Source organism: Microtus oregoni, unplaced genomic scaffold, assembly GCF_018167655.1.
Source record: "Microtus oregoni isolate MIOR12 unplaced genomic scaffold, Mior012 000004F_ref0000308, whole genome shotgun sequence".
Lineage (NCBI taxonomy): Eukaryota > Metazoa > Chordata > Mammalia > Rodentia > Cricetidae > Microtus > Microtus oregoni.
Window position 1 is genome coordinate 34,781,113 of NW_024543063.1, and position 13,563 is coordinate 34,794,675.

The 13,563-nt window shown below is 47.4% G+C and overlaps 1 protein-coding gene across 1 annotated transcript in view; it reads right to left on the bottom strand.

Annotated features, from left to right (window-relative positions):
• Cdh13 (cadherin 13) overlaps positions 1-13,563 on the bottom strand; it is a 949,947-nt gene continuing 936,384 nt past the window's right edge. The window contains exons 12-14 of the mRNA XM_041650745.1: positions 12,029-12,262; positions 10,147-10,365; positions 1-1,510 (exon numbers count right to left, since the gene is read on the bottom strand). Of these exons, the coding sequence (XP_041506679.1) occupies positions 1,503-1,510; positions 10,147-10,365; positions 12,029-12,262 (461 nt within the window). The 3' untranslated portion in view covers positions 1-1,502. The remainder of the gene's footprint in view (positions 1,511-10,146; positions 10,366-12,028; positions 12,263-13,563) is intronic.

Genomic DNA, 13,563 nt, shown 5'->3' on the forward strand with positions numbered 1-13,563 from the left:
GGCCAGCAGTTTGAACCACTGATACCCATTTATTTTTAATGAAAAAAAAAATCTCTGCATTCTATATAGTCCGAAAAGATTGGCCGTGGAAACAAAGAGCGGTATGTGGACCTCTACTTGCTTAATCTCACTACAACAAAGACAACATATGACTGTATCGCCCGCGGAAAGCGAACTCAAAAGCACAGGGCCAACGTAGATTGCATAAGAAAGCATGTGTGTGCAAGTGTGTGTGTGTGGGGGGGTTAAAACCTTTCGTAAGCAACGGCATTAAAACATACTAAGACCCTTACCTTCCCCTCTCTCGTTCTGAGCTCGAAAGCCACAGGCTGGTGTTAGCTTCATTTGATAGAAAAATTTGGTGTGAGCTTCCATGGCTCATTTACAGTTTCTCAAAGAGAAGATAATCTCCGCAGGAGCGTTCACGTCCTTTTTAGCCTGACATGCTGCTCACAGGACAAAACTCAGTTCCTCTCCAGACATAATGAACAACTTTTTATTCTCAGCTTTGCGAACAACGGTAGTCACACGGAAGGGTACTTTAAAAACTACCTGGGTTTACTCTATTTTATGCCTGCATATATGAAACAGACGGCGTGGATAGGCGTAATGCGTGTGTACATGTGCGGGTAATAGATGTGCGGACAAGGTGGTACCTGTCGGTCTCTTCATAGGTACGCCACGATGAGGGAGAGGGTGTCCACCATGACCTGTGTCATCATAAGGACTGTAGGTCTGGGGGTGGTACAATTACAGACGCTTGCCCGTGGGAGAATAGTTCAGCCCTTAGCTTCTGATTCCCCGCTTCCCACCTGGGAGTCAGGACCATGGCATCTGGTGGCAGTGTGGGAAGCGGCGGCAGTCCTACTGAGGGGAGAAGACTTCTTCCCCTTGCCCTTCCCCCATCCCCAACATGTGAACCTGCCTGCCTGGCTGCTCGGTCAGCATTCAGTGTTTAGACAGAGCAGGCTCCCAGAGATGCAACTTTGCCGCGCGGTGAGTGACAGCCCGGTGGACTGACCTTGGCTGGAGAGCTCAGCTGGCTGAGCTTCCACCTCCTCTGTCTAACCACCTCAAAAGCAGGCAGCCCCTGCAGTGGTCTACATAAATACTGGGTATATACACAGACAGGTACCCCGTCCACGTACAGATACAAACCCACCCCACAGCTGCATGGGCAGAGCGCTGCCTAGCAACGTGTTGACACATCAGGAAAAGTGGTCATTGTTCCTGCTCCCTAAGGTCCGGGGTTGCGCGTGATCTCTAAACACTCAGGGCAAATCCAGAGGGTTCCATTAATCAAAGGAAGAAGGGAAATGCTATCAAAGGATGAGGTACAGATTAAACGAAATTGCAAAGAAAAAAAAGGAGAAAGTGGAACAATTGAGGCCTGGTTGTGAAGTTTGAGAGCTGTAAACGGCAATCTTCAGATTTGGATAGACTTTTTTTTTCTTTTTCCTGTTGCCATGGCAACCGGGGAGTCAAGCTTCAGACTGGCGTTCTCACAGACCTGAGTGGAGAAGGTACAGAATTAGGTCGGGAATATCACAACTCACTTCAAAACACTCAACTAAAACCAGACCAGTGATTGACAGGCTCCAACACGCACCACACTCCCCTGAACATTATCTTTTTCTTTAGCGTGGCATTTGAAGACATGATTATCTTACTGGCTACATCTAAAGAAGCTGAACTTGGGGCTGTGATTACAGAGCCACCGTGCAGGACTTCTTGGTATGTGAGGCCCAGCACACCCCTCAATAAACATAAAAGCCGGCTTCTGAAAGTGCTGACGGCTTCAGGCATCAAAGTTCTTCCATGAGACTGACAGCAGCTGTTAGCGTGGCTACAGTTGGGTCTTGCGTTCTGATCATTAGCACAGGTGTGCTGGGCTAGGAGTACACTGCACAGAGCCCAGAGACCAATCGATGGTTATCGTAGATGCACCTCTCTCTCTATCATCTGTCAATCTATCATTTATCTGTCTACCTATGAATCATGTATCTAACTAGCCGATCAGACAACTATTAATCAAGCAGATAGATCTATTAACAATCAGACATCCATGTATGTATGTATATCTATTTTCAATCATCTGCCTATCTTTAATGAATCAGACATCATCTATTTCTCGTCTGTCTGTCTGTCTGTCTGTCTATCTATCTATCTGTCTATCTATATTCTGCTATAGAGCAAAGACCTGTTGGTAGTTCTTGAAACACCAGATTTCTTCCTTCCTTCCTTCCTTCCTTCCTTCCTTCCTTTCTTCCTTCCTTTTTCGAGACAGGGTTTCTCTGTGTAATAGTCCTAGCTGTCCTGGAACTAGCTCTTGTAGACCAGGCTGGCCTCGAACTCCCAGAGATCCGCCTGCCTCTGCCTCCCGAGTGCTGGGATTAAAGGTGTGCGCCACCACCGCCTGGCTAGATTCATTTCTTATTGCTGACAAAACAGGTAGGCATAGTCCCATGAACCTCAAACCACACACATGTACTCCTGGACAGTTCTAGAAGTCACAGATCTGAAATGAATCTCATGGATTTAATGCTAATGTGTGTGGGAAGGGCCGCATTCCTTCCCAGGGTTTTAGAAAAAGTCACCTCCTCGCCAGCTTCCAATCTAGAGGCAGATGTGTTCTGTTCAAAGCCAGGGACTCAGCATCTTGTCTTTCTGCCTCTGCCTCCCTGTTGGCACCATCACACGGCTGCTCCTTGGCCCCCTTCTAAGGACTGTGTAGTTCCATTAGGCTGGCCCTACTAATCCACGGCATTTCTCCATCTCAAGATATACAACTTATGTCTGCAGTGTCTTTTATCAAGTAAGGTGACTTGTTCACTAGCTCCGGGGATCAGGATGAGGACATCGTTGTAGGTTCATGCTCAACCATCCACATGTGTGCAGCTCATAGCCCAAAGGAAATGAGGTATCCTGTGGGCTGTGAGGACATGCCACACAAGTGGTACCCATGAATGGTGTGCTTAACAGTTCTTGCTCACGGTCCCGAGAGCCCTCTCTACTCATCTAGGCTTTGTGACTAGGGAGGAGTTTTGTTCCCAGGATGCCCAGATCCAGTTCATTCTGCAAGCTCTCTGTCTGCACACATGACCGTCTCCAGCCCAGATCATGGGTTTCAGCAAGCCCAGGAAACTACCTCATATTTAGAGATAGTGACAAAGCCCTCGCTCTTGGGCTTTTGTTACAGAGAGTCTAGTGCCATGGAGGAGAGAAGGAACCCACTTGCAGGCTGTTTCTCATTTGGGTTTGGTCAATTCCTTCAGAGATGCTCTGGGCCCACCTCCAGCCACTGGAGACAGGACCCCTCTGCCCATCACTTCCCTCTGAGGTGGCTTTGTCTCCTTACAATGGTCAGGATTGCTGCCAGATGGTTAGTTATAAGTAATAAATGATTTTGAAGATGTGTAGTAAGGTTATTCTTCATATGTATTGTTGTTTTGAGGCAGGGTGCTACATAGCCCAGGCTAGCCTGCGACTTGCCATGTAGGCCAGGGTGGCCTTTCTTCCCTCAGTCTTCTGAGTGTTGGAGGAACAAGTGTGAGCCACCATGTCCAGCTTAGACTGTGTACATAAATAGCCTTTTTAGTGTGTGTATATGTGTGTACATATGTATATATTCGTGTATATATGTATGCATGTTGTATACATGTGTGTATGTGTATGTTTGCATGTGTGTGTGTAGGCCAGAGGTCAAAATCAGTTGTCGTCCTCGACCGTGCTACTCCTCATTTATCGAGTCAGGGTTTTCTACTGACCTGGATCTTACAGATTTGGTTAGACTGGTCGACCAGCAAGCCCCAGGGATCCTCTTGTCCCCACATCTCAGCACCGGGAAAATGGCATGTACCACCGTGTTTTGCATCTTATGGGTATGTGTGTATTCGGGATTTGAACTTAGGTCCTCATGCTTGCTCAGTAAGCGCTTAGGAGCTAAGCCCCAATCCCTTTTAGGTTTTTAAATGGACAAAAGCCATGCCTCCTGCCAGGTATTGCCAAGTTTCCAACATCTCATGCCTGCTCAAGGCCAGCATCACGGTTTTCAGCGTTGGCACTCATGACATTTGGGGTAGGGCATCTCTTTGCAGCAGATGTCACCGTCTGATGCTCTGGAGGACATTGCAGTAAGTGTCATCTGCCTCATGCTCTGGAGGACATACAGTTCTGTCCCTGGCCTCTTGCCACTAGATGCCACTAGCAGCATCCTCTTAGCCATGATAATGAAAAATATTTCTAGACATTCCAGCTGTTCCTTAGGGGACAACTTGGCAAAATAAAAAAAAATGGGGGCTGAATAAAATCCATTAAATTAGTCTGTAGCCCTTTGTTTTTAAATGAGAGTCTCCAATCCCTTTTTTAAGTCAATTTAAATGATCATGTAAATGACCCACCTCCTAGGGCTGCTGAGACGATTCCATGAGGTAATCTATATAATTTATGTAAAGTATTTTGCTTGCATGCATGTGGCACAAAGAAATCCCTCAAGGGTCAGCTATCATTGTCTCTAAAGTTGAATGACTTTAAAGGACCACAGTGTCTCTGCACAGCCTGCCTGGGGTCCTGGCGGAGGACAGCCTTTCTGTGCGACTTCTGTAATTTAGGATTCTCCCTGTGTCCACAAGACACATCACATTAGAAAGGAACAAGGTGTAAATGCACCCTAGGAAATTCTAGAAAAAGGCAAAGCTATATCATTAGGAAAAGCAGTTTAGGCAAGACCTGGATTCCAGGGAGAGAGGGATTGACAGCAAAGAGAGCTTCCTTGATTATGGCGTGACTGTGCAGCTGGTGTGTGCGTGCGTGCGTGCATGCATGCATGCATGCATGCATGTGTGTCTCTGTGTGTACTCACTAATGCCGTAAGGGAGCTTTGGATCTCTTAGAGCTGGAGTTCCTGGAGGTTGTGAGCCGCCAGCTTCATTTTCTGCTAGAACACTGAGCCCCCTCAACTACTGGTCCGTCTCTCTAGCCTCCTTTAGGTTCATCCTTGATACAGGAGTAAGCGCGTAAAGACAGAAAACAGATGCTGCCTATCTTACCTTTTGAGACAGGGTCTCTCACTGGCCGAGGGCTGGCCATGTTGTCTAGACTGACTGACCATTGAACCCCAGGGATCCCCCTGTGTCCTCTGCCCAACACGGCAAGTGTGTGACAGCAGTTGTTCTGGCTTTTTAAATGTGAGTTTTGGGGGAATTGAACTCAGAATCCCATGCTTGCAAGTCGAGCACTTTCCCTTCTGTGCCATCCTTCCAGCTTTTTTTAAAAATATTTTTTATGGTTTATTTAACTTTATTTTATATGCATTGGTGTGAAGGTGTCAGATCCCCTGCAACTGGATCTTCAGACAGTTGTGAGTTGCCATGTGGGTGCTGGGAATTGAACCCGGATCCTCTGGAAGAGTAGTCAGTACTCTTAACCACTGAGCCATTTCTCCAGCCCCCAGCTTTTCTTTTTTTTTAAACAGTGACAGAGGTTGTTCTTAAGGAGCCCCCCCCGCCTCCCCCAGACACAGGGTCATTTAATTTTGGAACTTACAAAATTCTCCTTGATTTAAGGTGTTTTTTGTTTTTTTTTTTTAAACTTTAAGATTCCTTACAATTCACCTTATCATTTCTGGTGAATTAAGCCTAAAGTCACAGTCATAAAGGTTTCTGAGGAAGTCCCTTAGATTTGTCCATGTCAAAGCATAGCTGCGTTTGGAGCAGCAGCAGCAACTTGGCTTCATTGAAAAGGCACTCACAGAAGATTCTTGCAGCCCTTCAATGCCGTCAGTATCTAACTCAGATGGCAAAATTGACAGCAGCGATAGTGTCATTTACATTTTTAAATCCCTCTCCATGCTATTAGTTTTATTTCCCTTTTAAAAGGAGGTCAGAGAAGGCTGTGCAGAGCCTTCTAGCCAATTCTCAGCCATGGGAGAAAGCCATCTATACTATAATAACCGCAAATGTCTGGCATCTACTTCCATAAAGGAGGCAGCGCTATGGCCAATGCTGGCTTCCCCGCTGACTTGCCTGGGGGGCCTCTCCGAGCATCGGTTTTCTCATCCACAGAGTGGAATAAAATCAGGCCAGAGAAGAGCCCAGGGGAAAGAAAAGCTGTGAACATCAGAACTTCGATGCCAGGTCATGTGGCTCTGAATTTTGTTTGGAGGGAAGAGGACTCAGTTTTGCTCCCGATGCTTTCTGGTATCGGCCTCTTCTGCAGTTGCTGAAGTTTTATGGACGATGCTCTAAGGCAGGTGCTGGCAAGCACTACCTGTAAAGGGCCATGTGGTAAATGTTCTCATCTTTGTCGGCCATGTAGTCAATGGAAATACTTACCTTTGCCATGGTAATAGCAGGCAGCTACAGACAGCATGTGAGTAAGTGGATTGGGGATGTGTACTAATAAAACTTTATTAAAGCACACACAGGCAGTGGGCCAGATTTGGCTCCTGTAATATAGTTTGAAGTTCATGCTCATATTTTTAAAATTACATTGTGTGTATATATGTATGTGTATGCATGCATGCATGCATGCATGTACATTCAAAGGTCAGATCAGCTTGCTAGAACTGATTCTCTCTTTCCACTATGTGGGTCTGGAGGATCCAACTCAGCTTACCAGACTTGGTGGCAAGCGCCTTTACTAGCTGAGCCATAAGACATAAAACAGACCCTACCAGACCCTTTCCCCAAATTCTTTCAAATCCATGGCTGAGGTGAGAATCTAATGTCCATGCTTTTGGAAAATACTTCTACCCCCAAATCTTGTCAAATTTAGTGTCTTGAATTCTGTTCTTGGTGATTTCTTTTTGAGGCAGGGTTTCTCTGTGTAACAGCTGACGGTCCTGGAACTCACACTGTAGACCAGGTTGGCCTCAAACTCACAGATCCACATGCCTCTGCCTCCTATGTTCTGGGATTAAAGATGGGCACCATGGTTGCCTGGCTTTTTTTTTTTTTTGTTGTCTTGGTGATGTTTAACTGAACTACCTGTTTATCTGTCTATAATTTTTAAGTCTATAAACATCTTAGCTATCTTTTAAGGAAGGTTGTTACCATAAGAGCCTTCCTTGAGGCTGTGCTATGGCGCCTCACCCACACCCATCCGGACTTGAACTTCCATAGCATCATCAGCACAAATACCGCCACTTCTGTATTCTGAAATTCACTCTCCTCTTCCTTCCTACTGAAGAATTCACCCAGGGAGACAGCACATGCCCGCAATGTGGATGGAACCAAAGGGTTGTCAGGAAGCCCAGGAGCCTCTATGGCAAGAGTCCCCTCGCTACGGTGGCTCTGACTCCCATGTGCGTGTATTACCTGCAACTCTTTGAGCTTTTGATGTGAGTGGATTTCTGAGCCACACCTCTGGCTAGGGCTTCGGATGGAGAGAGTCAGGGTATGGGGTGGAGATGTAGTACAAGTTCCTTTGATGTTCTTTCTGCGTGCAGCTTGTGTGGGAGCTACCCCCATCCCTGCAGCTGATACCACACAAGGCTGACCTGCAGGCTAATGCTGTCCATTAGCAAGTCAGCCACATGTACAAAGGCATCAGGGCGTCTGCTCATGAAGGAGGTTTTTCAGATCCCCGAATCAGGACTAAGATGCTGTCACGAAGCAAGGGGCCATCAGCGGTGTCGCCTCACTGTCCATTCGTGGTAGCTGACCTAATGTCCTTGCTTTCTGGTGTTCTAGCTCATATGAAGCCTGATGAATCCTCCATCTCCAGTGCCGCCCTCAGCCCCTCATCCTCTCCTGCTTGATTTCAGAGAGCATCCATCGCTCCCTCAAACTCTCACAGAGGCATGGAGTTAGGAGGGCAATGAGGTCACCGTGGCAGCAAGTGAAGCCAGAAAGACCTAAGCTGAGGGAGGGAGGCAGGGGTGGAGCTGGAGGATTTATAGGGAGTCTTGAGGATTATGGGATGGTGGGGTGATGATGGCACAGCCATCAGAGGTGGGTGGGAGAGGGGCAATGACACGTTCTGTTTGGAAGATGCAGAGAGTCTAGACAGCCCATGACACGCCGTCAGGATTTCCCCCTTAGCTCCACCCACAGAACTCTGGTCCCCGTGCAGAGCTTCACAAACTGCAAATATCAGATGTGGAAATGTGTGACTCCTATTGGTCTACCCACCCTGCCACCAAGATGTAATCTGCTGTGTTCCCTCTGTCTATCAATTTTATATCCTATAATTACACCAATCATTTCTCAAAATTTAAATGCCAGGACCCCAGAACCTTTTGGGCAGCAGAAGCTGAAGTGGACAACTGTCAAGGTCAAACCTGGACTAACATTCCACACACAGGAGAGCCTGGCAGTACACTCTCACTTCATTCTCTCATATATGTCTCTTAGCCTGGTGATTCCTCTGCTCAAAGCGATGTCATTGCATCATTGCTACTAGCCACTGGGAGGAAGATGAGTTATACATTGTATTTCCTTCCTTCCTTTCTTCTTCTTCTTCTTCTTCTTCTTCTTCTTCTTCTTCTTCTTCTCCTCCTCCTCCTCCTCCTCCTCCTCCTCCTCCTCCTCCTCCGAAATGAGGCCTCTCTCTGTAGCCCTGACTGGCCTGGAAGTTACTACATAGACTAGGAGGGCCTTAAACTCACAGAGATCTGCCTGCTTCTGCCTTTTTCATAGGCCTTGATGAAAGGCAAAGGGTGCACCAATTCTGTGTCCTTGCTCAGGGGTAGACTTAGTAAGGGCCAGTCGGTGGTGGTGGTGGGGGGGGCTGGGGCCAGGGCTTCAAAGGAGTTAAGGTTTCCATTCCTAGGAACTTGACTTTCTCCTTTCGAGGGATGTGATTATCAGTTCTAAGACCGCTGTGTCTGAGGTGTCCTGTGTTTTCTTTAACACTGTCTGACTAGCTCTCTGCTGATCTTGACTTTCTTCCTCTACAAATAGAATATAAGATGCTGTACTTAGGGTTGGAGATATGGCTCAGAGGTTAAGAGCACTGGCTGCTCTTCCAGAGGTCCTGAGTTCAATTCCCAGCATCCACATGGTGGCTCACAGCCATCTGTAATGAGATCTGGCGCCTTCTTCTGGTAGAACTGTATACATACTAAAGGAAGAAAAAAAAATGTTGTACTTAATACACTTGCTGGGCATAAGCAATCTTTTGCTCCCAGCTTTTGTCTTCTTTCTCATTCCTCAACACCTAGAGCTGGAGTTACAGATGGTTGTGAGCTGCCACATAGGTGCTGGGAATTGAAACTGGGTCCTCTGGAAGAACAGCCAGTGTTCTTAACCACTTAAAAATTTCTCCAGCCCCATAGTTGGCAACTTTTAGAAGTGTGTTGTTCTGGGCGGTGGTGGCACGTGCCTTTAGTCCCAGCACTTTAGAGGCAGAGGTAGGTGGATCTCTGTGAGTTCAAGCTCAATCTGGTCCACAGAGCAAGTTCCAAGACAGGTTCCAAAGCTACACAGAGAAATCCTGGCTCAAAAAACAAAACCAAATGAGTTACCTTTCTTCTCCCTGGAACCAAATACCTTCCAGAAGCAACTTAGGGAAGGAACCCTGCCTGGCTTACTGTTCAGGGGACATAGTCTATCAGGAAAGCTACCACCCAGGGCTCAGTCTGAGGCAGCAGAGCCAGGAGGCACAGTCACAAGGGGTCAACCAGGAAAAAGAGAGAGCTCTTCCTGAAAACAGGGATGGGATATAATCCTCAGGCCACTCCCCTACCAGCACCCCATTCCTTTTAGATAGGCCCTACCTCTTAAAAGTTTTTCCAGCCTCCCTAGACAATGCCAGCTGCTGGGGACCAAGTGCTCAACCACATAAGCCTGCGCAGGACATTTCACATCCCTAGCAGAATAGGAATAGCTATGGCCTGGAGAAGACCAGTTGGCCTATTTTGGTGTATCTTTATTAGTTCTAGGCAAGTGGCGTCTAGGGGAAAGTTTGCTTGTTGGCTGGTTTGCCAAATAGCAGAGCCTTTTTCAACATCTTCGGCTGGCAGGGGACCATTCAGATACCTTTAAACGTTGGCAGAAACACTTTTACATGTGAGAGTTTCAACCACACAGACATCAACTCACGATCTGGGGGACAGACTTCTTTGGGAAGACGTACAGAAGAGACATGGTGCACAGTGAACTTCATGGGCACACACCTGAGCATGCTGGGGTTCAGCGGGCTCACCTGATAAGCTGAGGAGAGAGAGGAGCAGCAGCAAGCCGAGGCTGAGGTGCAGGGTCCCCGCCGTGTTGCAGTCCACTTTGGAGTTCTTGCAAGAGCACACCTGCACCCTGAGGTCTGTGATGTTCGCCATGGGCGGCTTCCCTGAATCTGTCACCATGATGGGCAGGTTGTAGTTCGCTTTGTTCAGGTTCTGAAGAAGGCTCACAAGGGCATGGGTGTCTGGAAGATAGGAAGTCCTCGTGAGAGAGGAGAAGCCCTCCGTGGAGGCAGAGTGAGGTTCTGGGGCTTGGTGTGCCCAGAAGTCATCGCGTGCAAATAACTTAGTCATAGTTGTGTTTGAATGAAATCAATTAACACCAAGTAAAACATTTTGTTCCTCAGTGGCAGTAACCACGTTTCACACACTCGGTAGCAACGGGCTGTATGGGATGAGTGGTTCAGAGACAGTTTCTGTGGTGTGGTGCTGTAACGACAGACTCTATCTTGACTATCTTAAATGGAAATTTCTATGCTCAATTGTACAACACAGTTTCACCCCCTGCTACTGCCCCACTCCATCAGCGGTGCAAAAGCGAACTCTGATGGCATTTACAGCAGGATCAGTACATTACTGGAGACAGGGTGGACACAGTTCCTGCTGGGGGAGGGGCGGGGGTGGGGCAGCCAGGAATAAAGGGTGCTCCATATCTAGGAAGGCTGTAATCAATGTTGGGTGCTGTTTTCAATTCTCCCCACCCATGCGGAAGGGCAGGGAGAAAGAGAGATTGCTTGTGACAGTCATGGTGAGAGAGAGGGACACAGGGCAAAAGTGCCAAAGCTGACGATGAAAGCCAAGGTCAGCGAGACTGAGTCAAGTAGGAGGAGGTCTGCAGCAAGCAGTGGAGCGAGCGTGGGGGCCTTTTGCAAACCCCTATGACACGATGCTCTTCTCATCAGCCCCTAACTAGAGGAGGGGGGCCAGTAAGTTTCTTGCAGTGTGCTTCTGAGTGTCAGTAGGAACACAGCTCTCATCAATGGGACAGTGGAGCCAGGAGAGCCCTGGGAAGCAGGAAGCCCCAGCTGGACAAGGCTGAGACTGGGCTCCTGGCCTATGCCCAGCACAAGTCAGTGGCAAAGAAAGAATGCATGGGAGTTGACTGTTGGCGATGCATGCCTGTAAGCCTGTAATCCCCAGAGAGGCTGAGGCAGGAGGATTGTCACAAGTTTCAGGTTAACTTGTGTTACATGGCAAGAGCATTTTTCAAGCTCTCTCAAGACTTACTCTGTTCTTTATTTATATGTATGTGTGTGCAGGTGTGCTCAGAGTTCAAGAGGGGATCAAATCCCTTGAGCTGGAGTTAGAGGTGGTTGTGAGCCACCTGATGTGGGTGCTGGGAACAGAACTGGGGTCCTGTGCAATAGCAGGAAGTACTTTTAATCACTGAACCATTTCTCCAGTCCTGTGAGTATCTGTCTGTCTGTCTACTCCTGTGCCGTTTAAAGCAAAAAGGGAAGAGGAAGGACAAAGAACCGGCTTCTAACTGGACACTCTACTAAAATGTAGGGAGTATTGGTCCAGGGAATGCTGGGGTCACAGTAGTCACTAGAGTGAGGGCTTGTTACATAAGGTGGAGAAGAGAGAAAAAATGAAACAGAAGGCAGAACAGCCATGTTTGCGCTGGTAAGAAACTGACATTCAATATTTCTACAGACGGTTTTCTCACCCTGATCAAAAATTGCAACACTTTACACATACACATATACACACACACACATACACACCCCCCCACACCCCAGAAATCCCATGGGCATCCCTGTGTGGGACAGGGAGCATCTTTGAGGAAGGAGAACAGAAGTTCAAAGCTGAAGGAACAAAGGCTGGCCATTGTAGTTGCTGACTTACTATTGATTTTGGAGATCTTCCAGACTTTATCAGGGACTGTCTGTTTATGAATCTCGAACTTGAAGGGGTCTGTATTGGGGTGAAGGTCCTTGTCTGAAGCTCCCAAAATGACCACACTGAGGTTTTTGGCATCATCACAGACTTCAGCCACCGTTGGGTAAATGAAGGGAGCATTATCGTTCACGTCCTCCAGGGTTATCAGCAGAGTCCCAGTGCCCGTGGCAGGAGGGTTGCCTGTGGGAAAAGGTGACATTAGCAAGCCGTGGGTGTAGCAGGAGGTTGGTCTACCAGGGAGCTTCCTGTGATCTATACCTGGCACATTTTGTATCCATTATCTAGTAACAGTTTCAACTGGGTTGACAGTAAAAGATGACACTTTTGCCTGAACTGTCCTTGAACCCGTGATCCTCCTGCCTCAGCTTCCTGAGTGCTGGAGTCACGTGTGACTAGCCACACATGCACGGCGAGTGCTTTACAACAGAGTCACATCTCCACTCAGCCTGTGGGTTCCAGAGATAGTGTCTTGCTCAGTAGCTCAGTTTGGCCTCCAAGTGACAATCTTCCTACCTCACGTTCTGAGTACTGGGATTATAGATGTGTGTCACCAAACTTGGTTTCCAATGGTTACTTAGAAAAGTTAGAGCCAATTTGTAGGCTACAATTTGTAAGCCACAATTTGTAAGCATGTAGATTTCCTCTCTTTCCATAAAGATCAGATGTACTTCTTAAATCATAGTACGTTACTGATGGTCTCCAAATGATGGTGGCTTGACACAATTTTTTAAAATAATTTTTTATTACACTATGTATGTTTGCATGTCTGTGTGCATGTGTGTGTGTGTGCTTGTGCAGGTCAGAGGACTACTTGGGGAAATCAGTTCTTTCCTTCTCTCCCTGTGGGTCACAGGCATTGGATTCAGATCATCAGACTTGGCAGCAAGTGCTTTTAACTTCTCAGCCATATCCCCTGTTTACCAGCAGAGGTTTTAAAAGGAAGTTGTGGGGCTGAAGAGATGGCTCAGTGGTTAAGAGCACTGACTGCTCTTCCAGAAGACCCAGGATCTATTCCCAGCACCCATATGGTGGCTCACAACTTTATCTATAACTCTGTTTCCAAGGGATCCATCACCCTCTTCTGGTCCTCCTTGGGCACTGCATGTATATGATGTATTGAGAGATATGCAGGCAAAAAAAATATACGTAATAATTTTTTTTCTTAAAGGGGGTTGTGGAGCAACCTGACCTGACTCATTGTTAGAAAACACATGTTTGTCTGGATAGGAGATGCTGGGTGCTGTCGGCAGGGAGCCTCCATAGTGGATTAAGAGGGGCATGATAATGGGCAGTTGGCACAGGGAAAATACTTTATCTTTGTGAATGGGGGCTCAAGTGAGGTCATGAGAGGAAGAGCAAAGGCTGCTGAGGGGCCACAGGTCCAGCTCTGATTGGGCTGATGGTCCCGGAAACGTCATACACTGCAGAAATGCGGGGCTCAGGAGTACTGCTGGAGCTCTTAGAAGACTTCCTGGAAAATA